General features: G+C 39.8%; 1 protein-coding gene across 1 annotated transcript; it reads right to left on the reverse strand.

Moving 5' to 3' along the window:
* Positions 1-1,500: 1,500 nt before the first annotated feature.
* LOC129108394 (DNA-binding protein RFX7) lies at positions 1,501-11,029 on the reverse strand. Its single transcript, XM_054620189.1, has 7 exons — positions 10,925-11,029; positions 10,712-10,834; positions 10,501-10,617; positions 9,720-9,804; positions 9,421-9,628; positions 7,856-8,151; positions 1,501-7,759 (listed from the first exon to the last, which is right to left on the reverse strand). The coding sequence occupies exons 2-7, from the start codon at positions 10,819-10,821 to the stop codon at positions 4,352-4,354; spliced, it is 4,224 nt and encodes a 1,407-aa protein (XP_054476164.1). The 5' UTR covers positions 10,822-10,834; positions 10,925-11,029; the 3' UTR covers positions 1,501-4,351.
* Positions 11,030-26,433: the final 15,404 nt, after the last annotated feature.

The raw sequence follows: 26,433 nt of genomic DNA on the forward strand, positions 1-26,433 counted from the left end.
CTCCCACAAAACCTGGTAATTATGAGGAGATATTGATGGCTGCAAGTCAGCCGCCTAATGAATTCAGATATTGATCCAGCGACCGTGCCTTTTGACAATGACCCTCCCGTCTCCCAGCCCTCATTCAATAGCAATACAATGGGCTACAGCTGTGGGATCAGCCATGCTGTATCAGCAAGACACACATCCATTGATACAGGTAAACGCAGTCATCACATTTAGGATGGGAACTGTGTTGTGCCTTCCAGCAGATATTATATAACTCGTATTCTCAACAATGTCTATGCATTGTTGTGTAATGATTTTAAGGGATTGCTAGCATAAACGTGCACCTCCACACTTCAATATCCAATTAAATGAGGAGAGCGGAGTGTAATTATGTATTGATTAAAACTAACTATTGATTCAATCATCCAAAGCCTTAGTTATAATTTAATGCTCAAAACCAAAGGTTAGGTTAATAGCATCCTGTGATGTGTTTACTCAATAGTTTGGATTTTCAAATTATTTTCTTAATGAATCAATATGTATTTAAATTACATTCTCTTTATTTGGAAACACACTTATGTTGTTGTTTATTAGTCATCTATGGTTATCAACTAATTCACTGATATAGAGCTTGCTTCTGTGTTCAGACATATTATTGACATGCATTGGTTGGCATAGAAGATGCTTTACAGCATTACAAAACCTCCACTGATGATTTTAGCTGTGAGAACAATGGCCAATAAAATAAACAAAATGTGAGTTATCTGTATTGCTGCCTCACTCTATCTGTAGCTTTTCTCCAATTATTGATATGTTGTATACAAACAGGAATCATATTTCTGTATTGCTTGTGAAATCTGTCGACTCACGTTGCCAAATGTTGTGCTGAGGAGGTGGTGGTTACCGCTGGGCTCCACATGGCTAAACGTTAGGCTGTATGGCCATGATCAATAGGGTTAAGGTCATTAACATGTTATGAATACCATGAGGCCCTGGGAAAGCAGAGCAGGGGACCAACGAGCTGGGCTCTGATTGGCTGGAGCGTGTCGCCAGGAGAGGCCACCCCCCGCTGACCTAAGAGGTCATTTGAAGAGCTGATGACCTCTAACCCCAAGCCAACAGGGTGATGGAACGGTTTGCATAGATTTGATTGCCAAAATATTAAAAGTGTGTGGCAAATAAACACCAGTATTAGCATGTTTGGAAAAATCAACAGAGTCCTGAGCTGACGTCAGTCCAAAACTGTGTTTTTGTCTTGCAATGTTTGTATTGGACACAGATCCTAGATTTGTATCCTAAAATTTTGTAATAACCCTGTGAGATTTTAATAGTACTAGTCATGACATTACACAATTGTTTAGCTAACAATTCAACCAGTTGAACTATTAATTGTGATTATTTTTAACCTACAATAAGTCCTGTAAGGTTTCTTTCTCTCATGCTTTGAAGCATTTAGCCTTTTATTCACTACGGTAAAATACAAAATCATTAGCACATGAACACACAAGAATATTCTTTAAAAAAGTTTATTGGCTTTTAAAACCACTTTAAAAATCTCACCAGTGAGTACTTTCCATTGAAAAAAGAAACAACGCGATTGCAATATTAACAAGCTACTGTACATTAAGCAGTACACCAGACAACACCACGGAGGAGGGTTTTTTTTTTTTTCTACTGGTAGAAATGGACAAGATAGTCAAACAGAGTTGGTTCTGGGTCAGTCAAAGGTAAAGAATCAGAGTCACTGCTTGATGGAGCTCCTGTACTCATGAAGAGGTGCATTTCCTTCATTCAAATTCAAATATCAGTGCCTTATTGTTAAAGAAAGAAATTACGAGAAAATGTTAAATTTCTTCACAAATGCAATTTGCAAAATAGGAAATATGTAAAATCAACAGAAAACAGTCATCATGAACATAACATATAGAACAACATTAACTTAGTAAACAGCACACAACAAAAGTAATCAAACTCATGAAACTAGCACTGCCAGTCTGGTTAACAGAACCTGCCCAAATCACAGAAGACAGTGGTTACCAAGAATACAAAGTACAACAGAAGTCATCACACATGCGTGCGTACAATCATTTATCAACATAATGAGCATGTAGGTTTTAAAAGGTTGTTTTAACTTTTTTCCCCCTCAATGCTTTATATTCTCATGTATGAGAATGAGTAAGAAATGTGTATCTCACTGAGATTAATGCACATTTTGCTACAAGACAATTAGTCATTTTCTGACAGTTAATTTCCCTACTCATCTTGTCATAAAAAATATTTTTTTTATTTTTTTTTGTGGGCATCCATCATTACATTTGTCCATAAAGATGTGGCAAAGCCATGTGTCATAAAAATTTAGTGCAATAATGTGAACCTCCAAAGTTTGTTGAAACATGAGTAATTGTTTTTTTTTTTCCAGTGTCTGCTGAAAGGCTTTGAGCACAATGTCTGTCACAGAGATGTTTGCAACCAGCTAACAGTATCACAACTTTTTTTTTCTCAATATACCATGCTATTGATCCTGCTCAAAGCACACATCACTTCTGCAACTGCAGAGACCTATTATTGTTGAATAGAAAAAAAGTAAAAGAAAATCAGCAAGCGAGACCAGACAGCATTACTTTTACGACACACTGAGCCAGAAATGTAACACACAACATACAGTATCTTGCCGACTATAGATCTGTTAAGCTTTTTTTTTCTTTTGAATGGCACATACTTAGCTAGAATAATGGCCATAATATAGTGTCTTGATACATCAAATCTCTATGTATCTATCCTATTTACAGATGGAGCTTAAACATGACTCATACAACATTGACAATAGCCAAAAACTCAAGCAAGCATCCTACTGTATCACATAGCCTACCTGGCTAGCAGTGATGGTTTCAACATGCTTTCAGGTCCATGGTTACCTATAAAACATAGGACAGTGACCGCTTCACAAATTTACATACTGTACATAAGATTTACGCAACTCAATCCCCTAAACTCAAATGCAATAAAACTCTTTTATATCTCCGAGGCCGCTCATCTCTTGTTGCTGTTAATGTCTACTAGGAGTGTCTATGTGTAATAATCTCTTATGTTATTTAAACAGATCATCTTTGGTATGGAAATAAGGCTGGATTTTCCACAAACATAATTTAATTTCCTCTTGATCCCAAGATGACATCAAAACATAAATGTCAGCCTCTAGCTTTTCTATGTAACTAAGCCTTCTCCATACCATTGATATTCTTATCCAAGCTGGGAGTATAACATGCCAAAAAAAAAAATCTCATGACTGAAAGTGTGCCTGCCATGTTTTATGGACAGCATATCAAATTCCTCTAAATCCATTACTGATAAGGGCACACACAGTGTAGTTTTTAGCCTATACAATACGCATCTATATTGTAACACTGCAAAACAAAAACAATAAGAAATTGTTATGAAAACATCAGAGTAACAGCTGCCTTGATATGATGAAGCTCTGGATGGTTCCGAAGAGTCTTAACATTATACTATATACAGTCTCTCTACAGGTGGCATAAGGCCTTGGACTTTGGGAATAAGGCAGCCAGTTGTTGATTCCTTTCGATGTATAGTCCACAAAGTGGCCTGAATTCCCATCTTCTCCCTCCTGATTCATCTACTCCCTTTATAAGATATTAAACAGTACAAGAAGTATAGGCTTTGAGAAAATTTCCCTCTTGGACAATGCTCAGATGTGAATCAGTTTTCCACTGATTTGGTATATGATAAAGTATAAAGATTATGTCTTAAATTCAGCACCTGGCAGCATACGATGCCACCCTTTTTTAATATTCAGATATGGCAGGCAAACGTTCTACAACTATTATGTGCATATACTACAATCCCAATATTGTCTCCATTTGGTTGAACTTGAGCCGCACACACTGAAAATAGTATACAACAGCATATGTTTTTTGGTCTTTTGTGCCAAATTTCCTGTCCATTTCTTTCTTTCATTAAGTGTCCGTTGAATACAAATATTGCATTATTGATTGGTTATAACAAGGAAGATTATGTTTCTCTTAATGGTCATACCATACAAACCTGCACTTTGTAAGTGCATGCTGCCACCAAGTACTCACACTTTTTTACTTGAAATGCTTACATTTCTAATTTCAGATGAGGGAGAAAAGTGGTTAAGTACTGAATCTCTGGGTGACAAATGAAAAAGGAGGGAAGTAACTAAACGTCAGTAGGAGTGATTTTCTGGTAAGCCTGGCACTTTTAACAGAACGAATGGCAAAGTCCAGACAAATCCCAACAAACTATAGTTTAAAAACAGATAAACTACGTACGCACCAAACAAACAACAGAGAACAGATATCATACAGAGTAAAAGATGACTTTAGCCCAGCATCTCTACTGTAGTAGGCTGGTCTTTGCTTTCTAGCCAGTCAAAAGAGTTCACAGTATCACTGCATATCTGCTGAAAAAGCGGGTCGTTCTTCAGTTCTTCCAGTGTTGAGTCTTCATATTGTTCCTGCTGTTGATTAGGATCAAACAGCAGGTTGGTGTCCAACGTGTTAAGGTCAGTGATGCTACTGGACAGATCTGAGGTCAGTCTGATGTCGTTTGAAAAGTCAGACGCCACAGCGTTGAGCTCGGAAGCTACCTGACCCACCAACTGGGAACTGGGGTTGAGGCCATCATCCCCCAACAAGTCCTTGACGGTGTTGTTGAAATCCAGCTGTTGTTGCTCGTCCTCTGCCTCCTGCTGCTGTGTGCTCTGGAGGAGGAGCTGTGGTTGTGTCTGCACAGGATGCTCTTGGAGCTGCTGCTGCTGCTGCTGCTGCTGCTGCTGCTGCTGCTGCTGCTGCTGGTCTTGGTTACCAGGACCCGCTTGTGCTTGGCTGTCCCCAGTGGAGAAACTCACCTGTTCTCCACTGCCGGTGGTGAGGTAACCATGCTGCTGGAGCTCAAAGGCAGCAGGGCTGGAGCTAACAGGCAGCTGAGTCTGGTGAGTGTTCCCTCCAGCGAAGCCAGGAGTGGTCTCCAGGATCTGTGTGAGGTTCATACGGGCCGTGTAGTTAGAGGGGAGGTTGTTTATGCCCAGGCCACGGACAGAATCATCAGCTTCCATCTTGCTGAGAAGAACATTGGTGATTTTGGCGGTGTTACTCTGACCCTGCACAGGCATCATCTCGCTCTGCATCATGATGTTCAGGGGCACAGATTGGCTACGCTGAACCATGCTGTGCACAGAGCCGACCGTCTGACTGTTGGACAGGATGCTGAGCACCTCGGAGGTAATGGGGGAGTTAAAGGGTGAAACCACACCTCGGGTGGTGGTGGTGGTGGTGGTGGTATTGGTGGCGGTGGTTTGAGCGTTGGTGTTGCCACTGAAGTTTCTCTGGCGCACTGCAGGACTGACACTGCGGCAACGGAAAGTGCTGGACGCGGATGATGTTGATGCCTTGTTGTCTAACGGCGCAGGCACAGCAAAACTCTCCTGTTTAGTGGGAGTAGTTACACCTGTTACCAGCTGCTGCTGCTGCTGCTGCTGTTGTTGCGGCTGTTGTTGTTGTTGTTGCTGCTGCTGCTGTTGCTGCACCGGTGATATGGGGGTCAAACGGCCAAAGTGACCAGCGTCCTGTCTCGACTGAGCTTGAAATGACTGGCCGGGAATGGCAAAGGCATGTGGCTTACGAAACTGGTCATCGACCAGGTCTTGGTAGCTGGGCAGAATGCCAATGCTATGGTTGGGCAAAGGACCTGCAGAGTTGCTGTTGTAGCGGTTGTTGATCCACTCCAGTTTGGCCTTGTCAGGGTGTGTTGCCATTGGCCTTTGCATGGGCTTTACAGGGCTGCTGGAGACAATACTGGCATCATGATACCCTGTGATGCTCGAGTTGATAGGAGTGAACGCAAAAGGGTTCCTGCACTCCACTGGGCTCGGGGGGACGCTGCTGCTGCAGTTGGACAGTGGTGTGCTGATGGGGGTGTGGCGACCCATGGCTCCATCCACAGGGGTGATGGGAGCCATGCGGGAACAGGGGCTCTCTCTCGTCATGCTGTGCCCAAGCGTCATTTCAGAGGTGGGGGTGGGTGTCGGAGTTGGCGTCGGTGTTGGAGTGGGAGTTTGGACAGGAGTGGTGCTGCTGTGGGCAGAGTGGAAGAAAGTAGTGCCGGCCTGGTGAGCATTCATGAGAGAGCCTTGACTGCTGGCTGACTGGCCTTGTATAGACACATCCACACAGCTGCCAAACAGACCCTTCAGCTTCATCTGCTCCTCCATTTGCACCAGCTCCTCCACGATGCTGTCCTGGGTCATGTCATCGTCATTGAACGGGAAGTAGTCCATGTTGGGCTGAGAACCCGAAAAGTCAACCATCTCCTGCGCGAGGCTGAGCTGGCCTGAGGCCTCGGGTGTTTGAGCTATAATGGAAAGTTGGTCAGAAGGGGCTTGTTTGTGTTCTGCTGGTATCTGCTGCGCAAACGCCTGCTTCCGAAGCTCGTCAAGCTGGCCCTCCTCCCATATTGTGCTCTTTAAGTCACTCATCACAGAGGCTTCGTGTGCTCCTGAGTTAGCTGGCATGGCGTGAGGGTCTCCGGTGATCTGTCTTAGCAACGCCTGATCCGACGTGCTGTTTCCAGCCGCTGTTGTATCAGCGCTGAGAGAACGGTCTACGCGTTTCATCATCAAGGCCTGGGGTTTGACAAGAATCCGCGAGCCCTCAGTGTGTGTGATGGGCGAGTCAGAGAGTGCAAGGATCTGCGTGGGCCCTATGGAGGTGTGTTTCACAGTCACTTTGCAGGGAGCGCTCTCTGGTCTGGCTGGTGTTCCCGGTCTGGGGATCCTCTTCAATGCAGAACTGACTCCAGGTTTGGGATTGTCAATAACAGCCAGTGGCTGCTGGGAAATAAACACTCTCTTGACAGGAATGACATGGGCCTCCCCACCTGGGCCTGTGCGCTTTCTTGGGCTTTTGGCATCTAGGCAGGGATCTTTCGATGTTGGGGTAACAGCAGAGGAGCCATTGGATGATGTGTTGCCATTGGAGTTCTGACTATCAACAGTCAAGTACAAAGTACTGTCATGGCAGTTACTGCTATTGCTGTCCTGAGTCCCAGCTACAGTGACCTGGGTGGGATGGGATATGGGGTCACTTTTTATCCTCGCCCCTTTGTCGGGTCCAGGAGAGCACTTAATCAGGAAGCTTGGCTCACTGGCAGCCCTGAATTTAGCCATTCTCTCCTCCTTCGCCCCAACAGCAGTTTTCTCTGTGTTATGGTCATTTCCAGCTTCAGACACCACTTTGATGTCAGTGGAAAGGATTGGGGTGGAAAGTAGGGCACTGGGTCTGATTGCAGAGGACTGAGGGGCAAAGGAGCTCCCACCGTGTTGATGATGAGAATCGTCCAGAGCAGCTATGGTATTCACACCCGCCGAGGCAGGACGCACGGTTGTGCTGCTGCTGCTGGGAGCCAGAGCAATGGCCGTCATCTTCACCACGTTAACTGAGCTGACGTGGGGATTTGGCATCACAGTTTTTATGGGGCTGTTGGTGATGAGCAGGGTCGGGGGTGAGCGCAGCGTGATGGCACTGGTGGCAGAGGGCTTGGGCAGAATTTGTGCATACCGCGTACCATGTCGTGCCAGCCGGTCACTCACAGGACTGGCTGAGATATTCTGAGGATGTTTGGGGGACTGTTTCAGAGACTGAGTGACCACTTGGAAGTTCACAGGCAACACTTTCCCCTCTGAAGTCCCCACGGGGCTGGGGGAGGTCATCAACTGCCTGCCTCGCTGTACCTGCGGGAAGAAATGTGAGAATATAAAATTTCATTTCGGCACATTTGTTAATAACACGTTTGAGCATAATTGGAGGGAAAAAATTCAGCCACATACTGTGACTGGGCTGGGGACAGCTGCTACCACGATGCCTATGGTGGGCTGAGGGGAGAGCATAGCAGGGCTGCCACAGGGGATGGTGGGGCCGGGAGTGCTGGCCTCCGTTCTCTTGACCTGGGCCTCATTGGGCAGGGGGGAGTGGAGCTTCTGCTCCTGCTGCTTCTTCTGGATCTTGCGCTGCAGTTGCTGCTTTGCATCGACAGAGGGAGAAGGCAGGGTCTTCACCTGGGGCTGGAAAGAGTTCGCCTCAGCTGTTGGCACAAACGCAGACGCTGGAGTTGGCGTCTTCATTCCTGTCATGAGAAGGAAAAGGAAATCGAAGAAGTATGATGAGTAAAGATACAGTGTAAGTGAGAGAAAAGCACTCTTTATAAAGGTGCGGCAAATGGGGACAATTTAAGTAGTTCTGTACTTGCAGTGTCCCATGCAAGCACAGATTATTATGCACAGTATTATCAAGTACTTCAAACGTCCAGAAACTGTAAACACAAACCCATTTATTACTTTTGTTAATCTTAAACCATATTGTCCCGCCCTTATGTCACTATTCATTTAAATTCCATTCAAATTTTTCAGCAAACCCTTGAACACGGTAGACAAGATGGCTTTAATCTTTTAGTTTCATTAACTTTGTAATTTGTGAGTAGGCCTTTTTAGCCAGGTAATTATTATCATACTTTTCTATCAGTGTAGTTTCATCATCACAAACATTTTGGGCTGAAACAGCATCATGAGAATGGTCAACTTGAAACGTGGTTTACAGGCAGCTGAATTAACCTAGTTACAATTTTCAGCATCATGGACAGCTGTCAACTGTGCGTGCAACTGTTTTGGGAAACACGTGTAGCATCACATGAGGAAAACACTTTTTAATCTTCAGAGAATCGGTGTGTAAACCATGACGTCCAGTAGTTATCGTCAAGAGGCACTTAATCACACATGTAATCAACAAACTCTATATATTTTGTAAGAGCATATCCGTCCTCAAATCACACTTCAATATGATGCTGTCATCTATGATGTGCAGTCGAGGTTGACACGGTAGATTTTAAAGGATTGAGATGATTCTATTACAGAATGTTCAAAGGGGGATAACGGTTGAACTGAACATCAAAGTCATAGTAATAATCTAGTTGACAGGATATTTATTTTTTTCAAATACAGAAGTAAAAAGGTTTCTCATCAGTTGGAGTTTATAACATGCTTTACTTCTATGGGCTGCTTTTTCATAAACCGTTTTTAATAACCACTCAACTAATAAACCAATAAACTCTGAATTTAAATCATAGTGTGATTTGACGGATTACATCATTGGAATACGTCACATGTATTTACAATGGCCGATGCTCCGTTGTGTAGCTCATGAGTGGCCAGGATTACTTTTGTTGAGCGTCACCACACACACACACACACACACACACACACACACACACACACACACACACACACACACACACACACACACACACACACACACACACACACACACACACACACACACACACACACACACACACACACACACAAAACACACCAGCAGATGAGAGGATCTCTGTCCTTACCTGTGGGCGTTCCCGTCATAACAGTGAGTGCAGCCATGGACTTAGTACCAATGTAGTGGCTATTGAGCAGGAAGCGGGCCAGGTCCTCCACATGGTCAAACTGACGACTCAGGACCTTTTGGGCCCACTCACACACCAGTCCACAGGCTGCAGATCTCATTTCATCTTCGGCGCTGGGGGACTGGCCTGTCGACTCCATCAGCTCACACTACGGAAGAGAGCAGCAGGTGGACGAGCGTCAGACAGTTTCACATGTTTAACTAGATATTTACTGTATTTCTTTATTCAGAGTAACTTACCCCATCCCCAGATTTCTGCAGATCCAGATTTGGTAAGGACGGCATGTGAACAAAAGCTTTCTTCCTTAACCCACTATAGCAGTATGTGAGAAGGAGTTAAGGAGCCTGAAACATAAAGACTTTTTACATTGTGTCTTGTCAAATTCTAACATTTTTGTCTCGTCTTTTCCTCTTATGCTCTTCTAGGACAAAGCAAAAAGGAACACACTCGGAAAATCTGATAGAAATGTATATTTTTTTGTCTTTTCTATCAGAGTACAATGTGTTTACCGCCATGACACACAACTGATAACTATTACCGGACATTTGGGGGAATTTTCCTTAGTAGTATTTATAGACTTAAGACTACTACAACTGTTCATTATTTTATAAAGTTGGATTTCTCAATGGTGCATTGTTTATATATTGTGCTTCTTCCTGTGCATTATTAATATTATTATAATTCAAATAATTCTCTAGTTTAGAAAACAGTATTGAACAGCGAAACCCTATTTAGCTATATTGTCCATCAACCAATTTGCATGGAACTTGATTTGCCAATAATGCGATTTCTTTTCATGAGTTTTTAGAATCCATTTACAGCTGAAATTCTATTATTTCTGTGGACGACACTTGCCATGAATTTAGATGATGGATAGCTTATTACAGCAATGGTAATCGTAAAACAAAAAACAGCATCAACTCACAATTTGAAGACTATATAAGCAGCACAAAGTGAAGCACGGACACATAAAAGCAGAAGGAAGACTTTGTGGACAGGTTCATCAGAATTAAAGGATATTTGGATTTGCCCCTCATGCCCAGTCGACGTGCCTTCATGTTAGGAAAGACATTCTTCATGATCTTTCCGAAGTCTGCTGCACTCAGTGGATTGTAGCCGAGATTGTCACAATAGCTCCTGCAAGAGAAGAGTGTCCTCGAGATTAAAAGTGAAAAACATACTGTTGTTACTCCCCTTTTTCTGTGCCCCTCTATGTTTCCGTTACACTCACTTGTACTCATCATACACCTCTTGCTTTGGGAGGGAGGTCTCTGGGTGCTCTTCTAGGTGATTCCGTATCCAGTTGAATGCATACATCTGTTGAGTACGGCTTGACGACATGGAACTCTGATCACTGAAAGCAGTGCAGAAGAAAAATAAATCTGGTGAGGCAGTGTCCTCGATTTGTATGCATCATTTCTTGTTAATACTGAAACTTTAATACCATAATCCAGGAGTGGAGGACCCCCTCTCATTCTCAGTCCAAATGGGTAGAATTGGGGGGTTGGGGTGATGAATAGATATGGGGAAACAAATGAAACACAGACAGCTAGGTATAGCAAAAGTCTACAGAGATCAGCGGTTTGCGTCATAATGATAATCAATCATACAGCTGCAAAATGAATGATAATTTTATGTTTAAAAAAAAACAACAACTCACCAGTGAAGAAAAAAAACTAAAAATGTCAATAACTTGAAATTCAACTCATTTTTAAGAGCTAGCAGGCATAACCTTCTGCGAAGTAGCCAGTGGATAGTGACTTGAATTTTTGACAAGCAATGAAACAACAGTGCCAATAATGTAATGAGAGCCACAACAAAATCAGCCGTGTGTGAGATATAAAAAAAAAAAAAAAAAAAAAAAAAAAAAAAAAAAAAAAAAAAGACCAAAGTGGAAAAACTTGATTTAAGTGTGTGTTTATGTGTGTTTGTGACATACCTTTTATCATTGCCACTGCTGGGACCAGAAGGCAACTTCAGGTAGAGGTAGAGTTTTTCGATGTCTGTAAACTTCTCAACATCTTGCTGTAAAAATATAATTATCACAAAAGTCTAATTATAAATATTATTTACATAAAACTAAGAAAAATCAGTTTCCCAAACAGAAACTGTAAGTGCATCATAAGAGGAGTATGACATTGATGAAAGATTTTAAATCTTATTTCAGTATTAATGGTTTTCAAAACTGAACTAAATGTTTGCAAAAAAATGGAATTTAGCAGCGATTTTTAAATGCTGCGCAGGTGAGACAGTTGCACACAACCTCCTTACTATTGATTCCTCCCTGACTGCTTTTCAATTGGTTTCTAACAATTGACTCATCTTACCGGTTTCCTTTTCTATTTGCCTCTTTGTTGCTAGGGCAACCACTACTTGAATGAATGAGGTGAGAGCTGGCAGCCAATGAACAGTGAATAAAAATGCTATTTACTACAATCCACTCCTACAAGCATAGTGAATGCTTATAGTAGACCATGGTTGGATCTTTTGGCATCATCCACTAAAACGTTTTCTTGGATTTTCTAAGATCATTTTTACATTTGACATGAGAACCTATAAAGATTACTTAGAAAATTTATTATTTATAATTATTTAACTCACATGCTCTCAAATTTATAGATTTGGTGGACTTTGAAAATGCTTAATTAATGTATGAAGTAAAACATAAGATGCTTCCAGACTGTATCCAAAAGTTGTTCCAAATTACATTATGTCACTATGAAGAAAGGAGGATTTTTTTTTTACAGTCAAAGATGTATTACATTTGTGTAAGAAGTTAATTTGTGTAATAAAAAAGAAAATGTGTAAAAAATATTTAAAAATAAATGTATTATCGAATAGGTATGACGACTACTAGTGTGTATATAGTTTAAGGGTAATAAACATTTATTTTGATTCTCTTTCATTTTAAGTGAATACATTTATTGATATTTGTTCAAAATAATACATGTAAAAAAGGCAGGTGTAATAAGCTATGGATTCAACCTACACATTTTTGGATAATATAAACTTGATTTGGTTAGACACTTTTCCAAGAATAATGACTAAATATTGTTTTTTATAATTTTGTATGTGTGTATTTTAGTTGCAGAAGTTAAAAACAAAATAAACTGAACTAAAACTCTAAAAACTAAGACATTCTATTAACATAAATACATTTACAGTTACAAAATCACATGTCAGATTCGGCAGCCACCCAACGGCTTCACTGTTCAAGCACCACCTGTATATTTAAGAATAATCACAGACTGAAGTGAGCTATTGCTTTTATAAAATGGTCATAAAGTATAGCAATATTAAACTAATAGACACATTCCAATTTGCATAGTTATTTTGATTGATAAATGATAAAGTTCACAATAAAATAGACCCTCCATGGCTGGATGCCTTCACGTTTGAGGTGGTTGCTAGGAAAGCGGTTGCTATGGAATGTAGTTTACACTTGCAGCTGCCATTGTTATTTTGTTCATCACAGGCCATCCGGCTCCTCATATACATACTTTGTATGTTGTTGCTGCATGTTGTATGTTCTGAATTGTGGTGCGCCAGAGGAAGTGGCCATTGTATTTCTGCTGCGTTCCTGCTTGTTTGCATATTCTAGGCAACATTGTCAAACATCTGTGTTAAGTGCATTAAAACTGATGTTAAGGCTGTAAATCAGATTTCTTGATTTGAGCTAAAAATATAAGATTATACATGTGGTATATGTTCGTTTTCAATCAACAGCAATACCAACAGACCGAACATTTAAATCCCATTGTCCAAGGCTGTAATATTTTACCACTTAATGTGGTTTGAAATGTTTCTACACTTTTTGATCCACACATTTATTCTTTTTTTTTTTTTTTTTTTTTAAATTTCATCAATACATACAGGTAAAATGCTGAATTTTCTAGAGGGAGGATTGAATTGAATTATTTTTTTATTTTAGGCAATATGACAATATATATGGTGGGACAATGTGATTAAGTATTTTGATTCCTCAGTTACTTAATTCACTGGATAAGCAAAAAACAGAAAGTTTTACATTAAAATTTCCCCAAAATGTATTATATTATTACATATATAGACATCTTGATATAAGATAACATATATGGTGATAGACAATTCATAAATTTCACCCACCCCTAACTATTACTTTAAGAGCTCGTACTATTTTGTCACCTTACCTTTACATTCTATGCACATATTATAATATGGTGCTTCTGATATTTACCCAACAACCATATTTAGACACAATCAATATGTGAGAAACATATTATTATCAGTTGTAAAGGGGGTCTTTTATTTGCCCCAGTCTGACATGTTGTGTCCAACAGTGTCGTTTATAAGCCTCATGTGCTCACGCAGTGAAAGGGTCTAAACATGCTTGCTGAAATCTGTCAAACACCAGACAGAGTTGTTGAAATTAAAATAGAAACCGTTAATGGCCTGTATCTTCTATTTGTAGCAATAAATGACTTTTTCATGTGGCTTTGATGGCACTGACATGGCTTTGTTGCTGAATACGAGATGTGAGCCACCTCAGCTCAGATTAAACCATAATAAAATGTGTGTATAAATAGAAATCTTTTACATATACACGTGGCAGAGCGACAAAAAAGTAGTTCCTTTGTATATTGCAAACAAAACGATCTCTGTGTATTTACAGGCCAATGTGATCTAAAACATTTGTTTTATGTATAAATGATTTCTTAACTAAAGCTGAACTGCACATCTGCTCTCATGATCCGCCAATTAACAGTTACAGTGTACAGGTAGAACGCTCTGTTATGGATACTCACCAATATGCTGTCCACTTTTGATTGTACAGATTTGCTGCAATACAAAAGAGAGCAAAAGTCAGAATTGTAAATAAATATGACTGGATTAATATAACATTGACATACGCAGGATTTTCCTGTAATTTCAAATTTATTACTGTAGTTATTTAATATCATTTTTTAAATATACTAAATCAAGATACACAATCGTATGTTTTGAAAAAATGTGCTGCACCACAATGCCTTAAAGAGATTAAAATCAAGATAACATGATATTTTGTTATTTATATCTACTGAGATATATTGATTTGTAAAGAAGTCGCACACTTTATCTTGTTACGGATTTAATTCTAAATGATTTAATGTACTTTTAGACATCGATCTAACATGATAAACAATATTAAAAAAGTGAAAATATATTTCAGAATGTTTTGCACATTTTGTATCATTTGCATAAGAATTCAGAATCGACTTTGGCAGAAATTGCAGCTTTGAGTCTTCTTCGTGACAGATACTCTTAAAATTCAGTTAGGCTGAAAGATGAGTGTGTGAACTGACATCTTCAGGTCTCCACACAGATGTTTTTTGGGCTTCAGCTGGGTTAGAAAAGGACTTTAAGAAACTTGTTCCTAAAGCAACTCCAGCGTTGGCTTGGCTGATCTCTTCGGTAAACGTCATCTTCGCCCAGATTCTGAGGTCGCATCCTCTCCTTTTTTTATATTTGGCTACATTAATTATTCTCTCGGTTCTGAGCGGTACCTTCTACCTGTTCTCCAAGGCCAATAGGTTCTGTATCACCACCCTGACCATGACCCTTCTTTCCTTGAGTTGGATGACCAGTTGTGAAACCGTATATACACACAAATGTGCCTTTTAAAATCATGCCCAATCCTTTTGATTTGCCAATCAAGTTCTATGCTGTGTCTTCATTCACTACTCCCAGTGAACCCTCAATAGTTCAATTATTATTATTATTAAAGAGTAAGTAAATGGAGATTTTTTTTTAACATTTATAAATTATCATCATTTTGCATTATTGGAATTATGGACACTGCTCATTTGTTCCAAAGGTCTTTTTCACATCACACTTTATAACGTGTCATGCTAGTTAAAGCCCAGGAGGTAACAGCAACTTCAACAATGGCTCTTTTCTATTAAGGTGTCCTTGTAAGCCATGAGAGTGTGACAGCGAACCAGCATGCACGATACCAGGATCATTTACACCAGTGCTTTTCCTACTGTGACGTGGTGAAATGTCTTCTGCCAAAAAAAAGGCCTGTTGTGTATTTTAGGCCCCTTTTTGTATTTTATACATTTCAAATAAATAAATAATATGGAGTGGACAGGACATACACTGCACCATATAGTTGACAGGAGGGTAACAGATATTTCAGACACACCCCTTGAGGTTTCACAAGGATATTATCAAAGTAGGTGCATTTATGGATGAATAGCAGAGACTCTGAATGTTTAGGTAAATTAGCAATTTCACTTTTAACAATGTCAAACATGTCATTAGCTGGTCATTGTGGATTATTGTATAAATACAGTACCAGTCAAAAGTTTGGACACACCTTCTCATTCAATGTTTTTACTTTCTTTTTATTTTTCTACATTGTAGATTAATATTGAAGACATCCAAACTATGAAGGAACACATATGGAAAACAATGTGGTAAACAAACAAATGCTCAACAAACCAGAATATGTTTTATATTTTATATTCTTCAAAGTAGTTGAATGAGAAGGTGTGTCCAAACTTTTGACTGGTACTGTACACATAATCCATTTTAAAATCACACATATAAAGCGTGCAAAATGTGAATGGATATTGAATCATTTCCAAAGCCACTATGCAGCATATAATAACATCTAAGCGGATATAGATAATAAAATGTCAAGTTATTTAGTTGATTTCCCTCACAATTTACTGCATTAAAGCCACTGTATAAACTAAACACACATAAATACTAAACCATTACAGGTGGAGAGCCTTGCATAGTCACTAGCAGCATCCATTCAGTGTGAGTCTGTCTCTCCGGGTTGACACCTGTCATCCCGAGCATCAGCACCACCGGTGGGTCTGGTCTCCTCCTATCACATGGCCTCCTACAGGCTCCATTGCTAACGATCACAGCTACTACTGCTGTAAATACCCGGACGTGGACGTGTTATTGATGCACAGACGTGCAGCAGACAGCACAGCACAGCAAGCCTCGCTGATGGTGCATTTTCTGTTAAATGTGTGCAGAGGAGAGCGGTGTTTGCAGCCGCTTTGTGCAGCACACACACACACACACACACACACACACACACACACACACACACACACACACACACACACACACACACACACACACACACACACACACACACACACACAGCCTCCCTGCGCTAATTAAGAAAAAAAAAAAAAATGCAAGACAGTGTGGCTGCTTGTGGGGGTTATTTGTGCATGCTTACCAAATTGAATTCTTTATTTTGAACTGTAACGCGTTCGCCTCGGGCCCCTGGAGTCCAGGCACCAAGGCTGGAAGAGAGCCTAATCCCGAGGCAGGCTTCTGACCAGGTTGTTGTTGATCATCAGCCATCGCGATGGAGGGGTGGTGAGGAGGAGGAGGAGGAGGAGGAGGGGAGGGGAGGGGAGAGAGAGAGAGAGAGAGCTTTAACAAGTAGGCCTCATCCCCGGCTGTGCGCTGCACCGGACGCACCGCTGCTGGAGCGGCTCAGTCAGCTAGGACAGCCCGCTGAACCCCCCGCAGAGCATGGCGAAGAACGCTGCGATCGGACCCACGCGGAGAAAACGACAACACAAAACTAAAAGCAAAAATAACACCCGGGAGTACAAAAGGCATTTCGCAGAGGTTTCTCCGCTGCCGCAAATAGCACGCCTGCAGCAGCCCAAGCAGCAGCCACGGACGAGCCTGACGCGTCAAGTTACAGGTGAGAGGCACGGTGGAGAGAGGATGTACACGGGGGCTGGCCTTCGAAATAAAAGCATGAGATGTGAAGCTGATCAGAAGCAGAAGCAGAAGCTGTTTATTTGATGATGTTGCATGGTTTAGTATGTGCATGTTTAGTTTGTACAGTGGCTTTAATGCAGTAAATTGTGAGGGGAATCAACTAAATAACTTGACATTTTAGTTTCTATGCTTAGATGTTATTATATGCTGCATAGTGGCTTTGGAAATGATTCAATATCCATTCACATTTTGCACGCTTTATATGTGTGATTTTAAAATGGATTATATGTACAGTACTAGTCAAAAGTTTGGACACACCTTCTCATTCAACTACTTTGAAGAATCTAAAATCTAAAATATCAATATTATCTATATAAAAAATCTATAAAAAAATCAAAAAATAAAGAAAGAAAAACCATTGAATGAGAAGGTGTGTCCAAACTTTTGACTGGTACTGTATTTAAAAAAAAAGATCAATATTTCCCTTTTAAAAGCAGATTTTTGTGGAAATACTTAAAACTAATTAAGAACAAGTATCTCAAATATGTACTTGTGTACAGTACCAGTCAAAAGCTTGGACACACTAGGAGGCCATGTGATAGGAGGAGACCAGACCCACCGGTGGTGCTGATGCTCGGGATGACAGGTGTCAACCCGGAGAGACAGACTCACACTGAATGGATGCTGCTAGTGACTATGCAAGGCTCTCCACCTGTAATGGTTTAGTATTTATGTGTGTTTAGTTTATACAGTGGCTTTAATGCAGTAAATTGTGAGGGAAATCAACTAAATAACTTGACATTTTATTATCTATATCCGCTTAGATGTTATTATATGCTGCATAGTGGCTTTGGAAATGATTCAATATCCATTCACATTTTGCATGCTTTATATGTGTGATTTAAAATGGATTATATGTACAGTACTAGTCAAAAGTTTGGACACACCTTCTCATTCAACTACTTTGAAGAATCTAAAATATAAAACATATTCTGGTGTGTTGAGTATTTGTTTGTTTACCACATAATTCCATATTAAATATGGTAAACAAGTCTACAGTACAGTTTACATTTTTTTTAACAAGTGTTTCTTCAAATTATAATCACATGTCCAGGTGTACATTCAAATAGCTTTTGCTAGCTGTAATAATTTATGTTGTTCATACTTGCCAACAAAAGATTGCTTTCTAACATAATTGCAAAAGCAACCTTTGTCTGAAGATATTAAGAGGCTCTTTGTATTTCAAAAGACATTATTTCTTTAGGGATAGTAACATGGAGAGGGTATTTAGTATTAAACCACTCTGACAAGGAAGTGAGAAAGATTTTGTTTTCACCCCTTCATTTACATTGGAAGCACATCAGGAAGGGATATTTTAATGACCAGTAAAAACAGGAGTAATGGTTGTAGCAAGCAAAACCTCTTTCAATGTACACATTGGAGCCTGACTATTGTTTTAAGACAGACTTGAAAAAACAGGAACCTGTCCTTTTAGAAATACAGAGCAATGTGGTGTTGGTGAGTGCACCGGGTCCAGAAAAAACTCCTAGGGGCCCTCAGGTAAAATATGTAAATAAGCTGTGGGCCCCTACTGAGCCTTGGTTCCTCCCACTATGTGTGAGTTTTTCTATGCTAGAATATAACTTCCATCCATCCATCCATCCAATATCTTTAACCACTTATTCTGTTCGGGGTGGCGTGGGGGCTGAGCCAATCCCAGCTGACAATTTTAATGTTATTCTGCAATAATCAAATTAACTTAAACTCATTGCAAAAATTAAAAACCTTAGGCATTGGAGGCCCCCCTGATATTGTATACATAATACACAAATTGCTGAACTCACTTTGACTACTGGCCCTTTTAAAACAGATAGTCCTGGGAACTAAAAGGACCCTCTGGAACTAAATTCAGTATCTAAATGTTCAAATCATGTAAGAAAAAAATATTGGCAACTATTTTGACAGTCTATTAATACATTTTGTTACTTTTTAAAGCAACAATGACCAGGTCGAACTTTTCATAATGAGATATTTCTACTTGAATAGTATTGTTAATATTAACTGAATATCTTTGGTTTTTAGACTTGGAACTGGTTGGTATAAACAACAGTCAATCTGAGGCTCTGGGAATTTATGATGTAAATTTTCTAGAAAAAGTAATTACCCATGAATTGAGAAAAAAATGTCAGATTAATCAATAATGAAGCTAGTCATTGGTTACAGCCCTATTTGAAAGTAAATCTAACAAAGGTAACTAATATTCCCACTCCTATAAAATGGCAAATACTTAAACATACTCGTTGATAAATACATGCATCTTTGTACTGTTATTTTTCCAGTTGCTGTGCATGTCTTTTAAACAGAGTCTTAATTTCAAAATCCTGACAGGGATTCAAGTTTTTTAATGCGTTTCCTCTAACTTGACGCTGGTGTGTGCGCTGCAGTTCCGCTGTCAGCCACCAGGGGCGCTGCTGCTGCAGGAAGCTGGTTGATCAGATAGTGACAAAGACCGGTAAACAGCCAGGATGATATCACCTCACCATGTAAACCGGTCACTCACCAGCGCGTGTATCGATCCAGTGATCTACCAATATGTTTCAATCGAATGATTATCTGATCAGACTCTCAGGTGAAAAAAAGAAATCAAAACATCAAACAGATTCCTCCAAGATGTCTCTTTGCTCATCACACAGTTTAGTCTACTATTTTATCCTTCTGCTGAAATCTGAGACACAGCTGGAGGAGAAAATAACCTGAGAGGATGATTTGGATTGAGACTGTCTGCACCAGATATAAATATGACGTTCACTAATGTCACACCAGTGAACCTGCTGTAAAATGACAGATATTAGGCTACGCACATGTCCAGTTAATTTGATTATAATTACTGTTTTTAACCTACTATACATATTAGTGATGTTGTTATATCTCCTTCATGAACATATAAAGTCAGAGGAATGAAGCCACCAGGTCAGGAAAAACAAGACCTAAATAAATTCTTTCATCATGTGTTATTTTATGCTGCCATCTGTTGATGGAAACAGGTAATGTTACTCCACTGACACCATGGTCATGAAACATAATGCAAGACAGCAATAGACACACACACACACACACACACACACACACACACACACACACACACACACACACACACACACACACACACACACACTAAATAGCTGTTAAGATAAGAATAACAGGAAAAAGAGGAAATGATATATATGTTGCCTCTCGGTTTCAGTTTGTTTGCAGGGCCGTGTAGTTGCTCTGTTCCAGTTTTGTTTTTTTAATGTCTCTTAGCACATTATGGGTTTTTTTTCAGGCCACAGACGTTGATGATGAATCTGTGAAATGACATCACAGGCCCAGGTCACACATCAAGGTATACAAACTTAAAAATCTATGCTGGAATGTCATTTACTTGAGCACTGTACTTTTTCCATGTCATTCTACTTTAATATTAATATTTACACCCTTCAATCAGAACTTGATTCAAGTGTCGTCACTCATGCTCAGTTGTATGAGCTTCTCACACACCAAGATGAAGCTGCACTCACAATAAAAGTGTGACGAAGGTTTGTGTTTAACTCTTAACTGGTACAAACGTTTTATTTTACACCAAAGCACCAATACAGTCCGAAGAGATGATTGGTAACAACTTACAATTTGAAGTTTTGCCAAAAATTTGACCTGACACAATATAATGATATAGATAAGATGAAACAATATATAAAACAATGCTTTGTAAAAATTTGAGAGACTGGAAGTATTAAAAACAGATGGTTCTGGAAAATAAGAATATGATTTTTTTTGTAGTGATAATTGTCAAATTGGGTGTGTTTTTGTCTTACAAGGACACCATATTTCTAAAATAATATGGATTTAATAAATATTTCTGGAATCAGTATTTGAATGCCAGTATTAAGTTGAAAATGATGGCGCTAGATTAAGAAAAACCTGACAAGTGAAGCTTCTTAATACACCATGCTTATATAAATAATCCACATATTTCTTTTGAGTATCGTTTCATTGTTTGGCACAAATAGTTTTTTAAAGCTGATTCATAATTCACAAATATAACACAAGAGCCCTTTATATTGGAGAGTGATGAGTCTTTTAACTGGTGTGAATAAAATATGCTCCAATAAACTTTTTCATTATTCTGAAACATCTGGCCTGTTAGAAGATAACTGAAATGGCGTCAGGGATACTTGCTGTCCACAACTAAGACTACACCCTAGAAAACAAGCAGGGACATCCACCCAACGACGGAGATGTCATTGGGTGTTTTTGGAACAGCCTTTGATATTGTAAAACATTTTCTCATAAAACAACAAGCTTTAATAATGATCGGATCACAAAAATGTGTTTTTTATTATAGATGATGTAAGTGTATGAAATAAGTCTTTGCTTCAAGATTTAGATATTCTTGACACACACACACACACACACACACACACACACACACACACACACACACACACACACACACACACACACACACACACACACACACACACCTCATCATTTGCTGGCTTGTTAGCAACACCGGAGGTGTGGAACAGTGACACTTCATTTGAATCTCAAGAAAATGTTGTTTCCTTGTTAGTCATTGTTTTCTCACTCTATTTCTGACCTTCGGTTGCTGGCTATTCTGGACTGATTTATTTCACTGTCAATCTCCTGTCACTACTGATTTGGGCTGGAAGGTTTCATCTCAGCAGTCTTTGCCCTTGCTCTTTCTTCCGAATGTTAAGATTTACACAACACTCTTACAAAGTTGCTGCCATTTTTGTGACCATGTGGATGTGGACACAACATACACTATCTGCTCAATGTAGCTTTCTTAGTTCATAGTCATGTGTCGACTTAAGTTGCTTGATTATTTAAATTTTTACACAAAATATTACTTTTTAGAGGAATAATTTCACATTATGATGTATCATATTTACCATTAACACATGGATAACTCCTACTTAAACATACCTAAAATGTAACAACACATATTGTATACAAATAAATATATAAAGACAAAGCTGACAAGGACCATCCAATCTGCCATAATCAATGTTTTATTACATTTTTTCAGTTTATTATGTTCTAAGAGAAATGCAATTACAGATAATATTGTGTAGCTTTTGCTGTATATTGTAGTTTAAAATACACAGGACATGATGGCACACTTAAGCACATGTCCTCACTCACCACTGATTTGTTTGTTGTAGATTTCATTACCTCGCATTAGACTGGCCGTGACCTAAAGCTACCCGTCTTCTCCTTGTACTCTGGTGAATGTGGGACAGCGAGGTCACCGTGGTGCAGAGGTACATGGGTCTGGTTCTCACGTGCACCAGGCCACCATGACTGCTCCAATCCTCTTACAACCCCCACTTCTTCCAGCACTCAGGCCAGACTATAAGATCAGCCTGCCGTGCTCAAGTCTTATCCCGAAGATGCAGGAGATCCTCAGTACAGAGTCATGCCAGCAGGTATCAAACACCACCGCCAACCCTCTGCATGTGAACAGTTGGCCGGTCTGCTTTTAAAATGCATTCACTTACACGTCCTCTAAAGGAGAATATTTACAGATATTTTACTGTATGGACTGCTTAAGAAGGAACTAATGACTGTTTAAGAAAATCATGTGCAGGGTAAACCAACCTATTTTTAGCCCCACTGATGGTAATCTACTTCTAATTCAAGTACTTAAGTGCTCATCCAAAGAATTTGTTGTTTGAATTGATAGGCAAGAAACTAGAGCTGAACAGATTAGTTGATAAATAGTCCATTAAAATAATATTATTTGGTTACTATTTTGATAAGAGATTAATTGTTTGAATCATATTTTCAGGAACATTTTGTTGTAGACACTTTTTTTTTTATTGATTAACTGAAAAAGCAACCTGCAAATAAATGAATGATAAAAAATAATCGTAATTTGCAGCCCTAAAAGTAACCAAAGGTATTGCTATCTTTTTGTGAAAGATAAACCTAAGAATAAGGATCCACTGTGTGGCTGCAATACGGCTGAAATGTTTGTCATTTTTGTCCTCAAATACTGGTATCATATCCCCAAAAATAGCCCTGCTAATGTCAAAATGTGAAGGTACTTTAGTCGACGTTTCCTTTTGGTTTATCTATTGAGTATCAGGGTGAAATATGGGAGTCCCTGGCTTTGACGTCACTAACACAACCTATCCAAGGCCGGGCTGCTATTGCAGATTTGATACAGCCTCTTTTTTTTTTTTACTCCTTTTTTCTTGGCGTCCTGTGGAAGAGCGGATGGGAAATTCTGATGTCATCAACCTTGGCACAGCGGGACACAGGAGCATACAGACCCTCAGGGTGCCACGATTGGTGCCCATGTGTTTGTGCCCCGTAGATGGTGAAATAGATGGTGTGGTGCTGCCCGCCTGTGCTGCACCTGCGTCCCAGCATGCTGATTGATCAGTTTGGTCATGTGGAATGTCACCATCTGCTCCCCAGTCCCACTCACCCCTTCTTGTGTGAATGCCAATCACTGGCAGGAAGATAGTTATTTAAGCCATATCAAATCAGGCGCATGACGATGAGCAATATGCCAGCGACACTAAAAAACGTGTGTTGCAGGCGTAGTATGCACAACAACGTATTTTACAGTAAAAGGACAACCACAACTTCAGAGGTGAATATGTTTTCTTTAGAAAATAGAAATAGAATAGAATCAGATGTTATGCCCCTTACTAATATATTCTGCATATTAAATTAAATGTTATAATCGAGGGCTGCTTTGATGGTGTAATTGCTTGCATGTGTTTTTTTTTTAAATTTGTTGGCATGTATAAGTCTCCGTTTCCTTTCTTTTATTTTGAGCCCGGCTCCTTATTTATGACTCCTCCATCCCCTTCGGTTGCTCTTTTTTGGCCTCTTAATGGCCAACAACGTATCAGGGGGCCATCAGTAGTGACATTCTTCATTGTAGAGCGTCATAACCAATGACATTTCAACCATGGGAAAATAAAGATATGCAAATTCAAACTCATTAACATTTGCATTACCTGTTTGAATAATCGCACTCCTGACAAGACTGCAATTAACTAAGATTGATGCAAAGTTCAGGGTTAGGGGACTGTATATATTTGCTTCTTGGATCATTTACCGAAGGGGTGTGTGTGTGTGTGTGTGTGTGTGTGTGTGTGTGTGTGTGTGTGTGTGTGTGTGTGTGTGTGTGTGTGTGTGTGTGTGTGTGTGTGTGTGTGTGTGTGTGTGTGTGTGTGTGTGTGTGTGTGTGTGTGTGTGTGTGTGTGTCAGATAGGAGAACTGATCTCTGTCAGAGGAAAAGGTCATTCAGTAGCCACTGGTGTTCCTGAATCACTAGTATTTGTAGAAGTCCTGAACGTTGTTTTATTCGTTTAAGACACTTGCATTAAGAACATTTCCTCTTAATAACATCTATCCGGACTTCATGAAAAAAATGATCTTAGACACTTTTGAGGTCTCTCTAGGACAAAAACTCTGAGACACTATTACTAGAAGAAGAATAAAATGTCCACAGTTGATTGTTCTGATGAAGACGAAGAGACTGACCTGCTAACCCAGTTAACACTAGCGTGGAGAGTCGGGATTAGACTTTGACTTTAAGGAAGCTGAGTGGACTGCACAGTTCACCTTCAGACTGATTGAAACCAGCAGACAATTGTTAGGTTTTTTTCTGCTCTTAGATCAGTTTGGTTTCCGTTTCTTCCTCCAGCAAACACTGTTTTCCTTATCATGGTCCTGCTGCTTAAATAGTCTTCCTATAATTTAGGCATATACCTTCTTTAATACTCTCAGTGCTCTAAATACAAAAACACTTTTTTTTTTATAAATATACAGTACCAGTCAAAAGTTTGGACACACCTTCTCATTCAACTACTTTGAAGCATCTAAAATATAAAACATATTCTGGTTTCTTGAGCATTTGTTTGTTTACCACATAATTCCATATGTGTTCCTTCATAGTTTGGATGTCTTCAATATTAATCTACAATGTAGAAAAAAATCTAAATCAAAATAAAGAAAAACCATTGAATGAGAAGGTGTGTCCAAACTTTTGACTGGTACTGTAGGTTGAATGAAAGGTTGATTAAAAGTCAAACCCTGGGAAACCACAACACACATTTGGTTAAAGACTTAAACAGAAATAGGTATTCAGGAAGTATTCCACATTCACATAACCCCATGTGGATTCAGTATAAACACCGGAGGGTCATGATAAAGACTGTACTGCTGTCTCAGTGGGAATTATTTGATTGGATTCTGTTGAGGTCTCTCTAGGACAAAAAAGCCTTGCCATGACAGTGTGGCACACTGCAGGTCTGCAGAGCATCACGCCAACTGCGGTGTGTTTTTTTTTCCCCTCTCTGGCGAACCGTATTTATGTAACACACTGAATACAGCACGACATAGAGCGGGTCAGCTCCCTACACTGTTTACACACCCTGACTGTTCAAGTGTTTTATCATAAGCAGTTCAGGCAGTTCACACTAATGAGAGTTTTCTGAAGTCTGAGTGGGTTGTTTGCACATTCAGTAGGTCACGGGCAGTTTTCAGCACCAGGGCAGCAGACAGTGGATTTAATCTCACACAGGAAGTATTACTGTTTAAGTGTTTTACATGAACAGCATCAACATCACCCAGACAAACTAGCGTATAAATAACTTTTAATCCAGCCGCTGGAGGAGCTCAGCACGCCACACGTGCCTACAAACTAAAGATCTGGATCTATTCGTGCATGTAGGTCAGACGGGTGTGTTAGCTTCTGTTTTTCTGGAAACCTCTACCTGTTAAACAGGAGATAATCTTCATGGCTTCATCACTGCTTACAGGGATTTCTGAACTTGCTTACATATGATTCTACACCAACACAGACGTCATAGGAGAAGGATGACAGCTGAACAACACATGCACAAACTGCTGATGGCAGTTTTTTCCCCCCCTCTTCTTCTCCTCTGGTGTGGTCAAGGTGTTTGATCATGAGTGGGTGGGGGAATTCCCTTATTATAACAAGGTATTTTCATTGTGCCATTTTGCACAAACAGATTCCTTAGTAGTCAACAGACACTAATCACTTAAAACTACAATCTGACTATATTCACTTTTTTCTTTGATAAAATAAAATAAAATAAAAACACTGCTTCTAATATTGTGGAACAGGCTTGTAGTACAGTAACAGCATCAAACCATTGGCCACCCCTCTCTGCTGCC

The sequence above is a fragment of the Anoplopoma fimbria genome, chromosome 19, assembly GCF_027596085.1.
Source record: "Anoplopoma fimbria isolate UVic2021 breed Golden Eagle Sablefish chromosome 19, Afim_UVic_2022, whole genome shotgun sequence".
In the NCBI taxonomy this organism is placed as follows: domain Eukaryota; kingdom Metazoa; phylum Chordata; class Actinopteri; order Perciformes; family Anoplopomatidae; genus Anoplopoma; species Anoplopoma fimbria.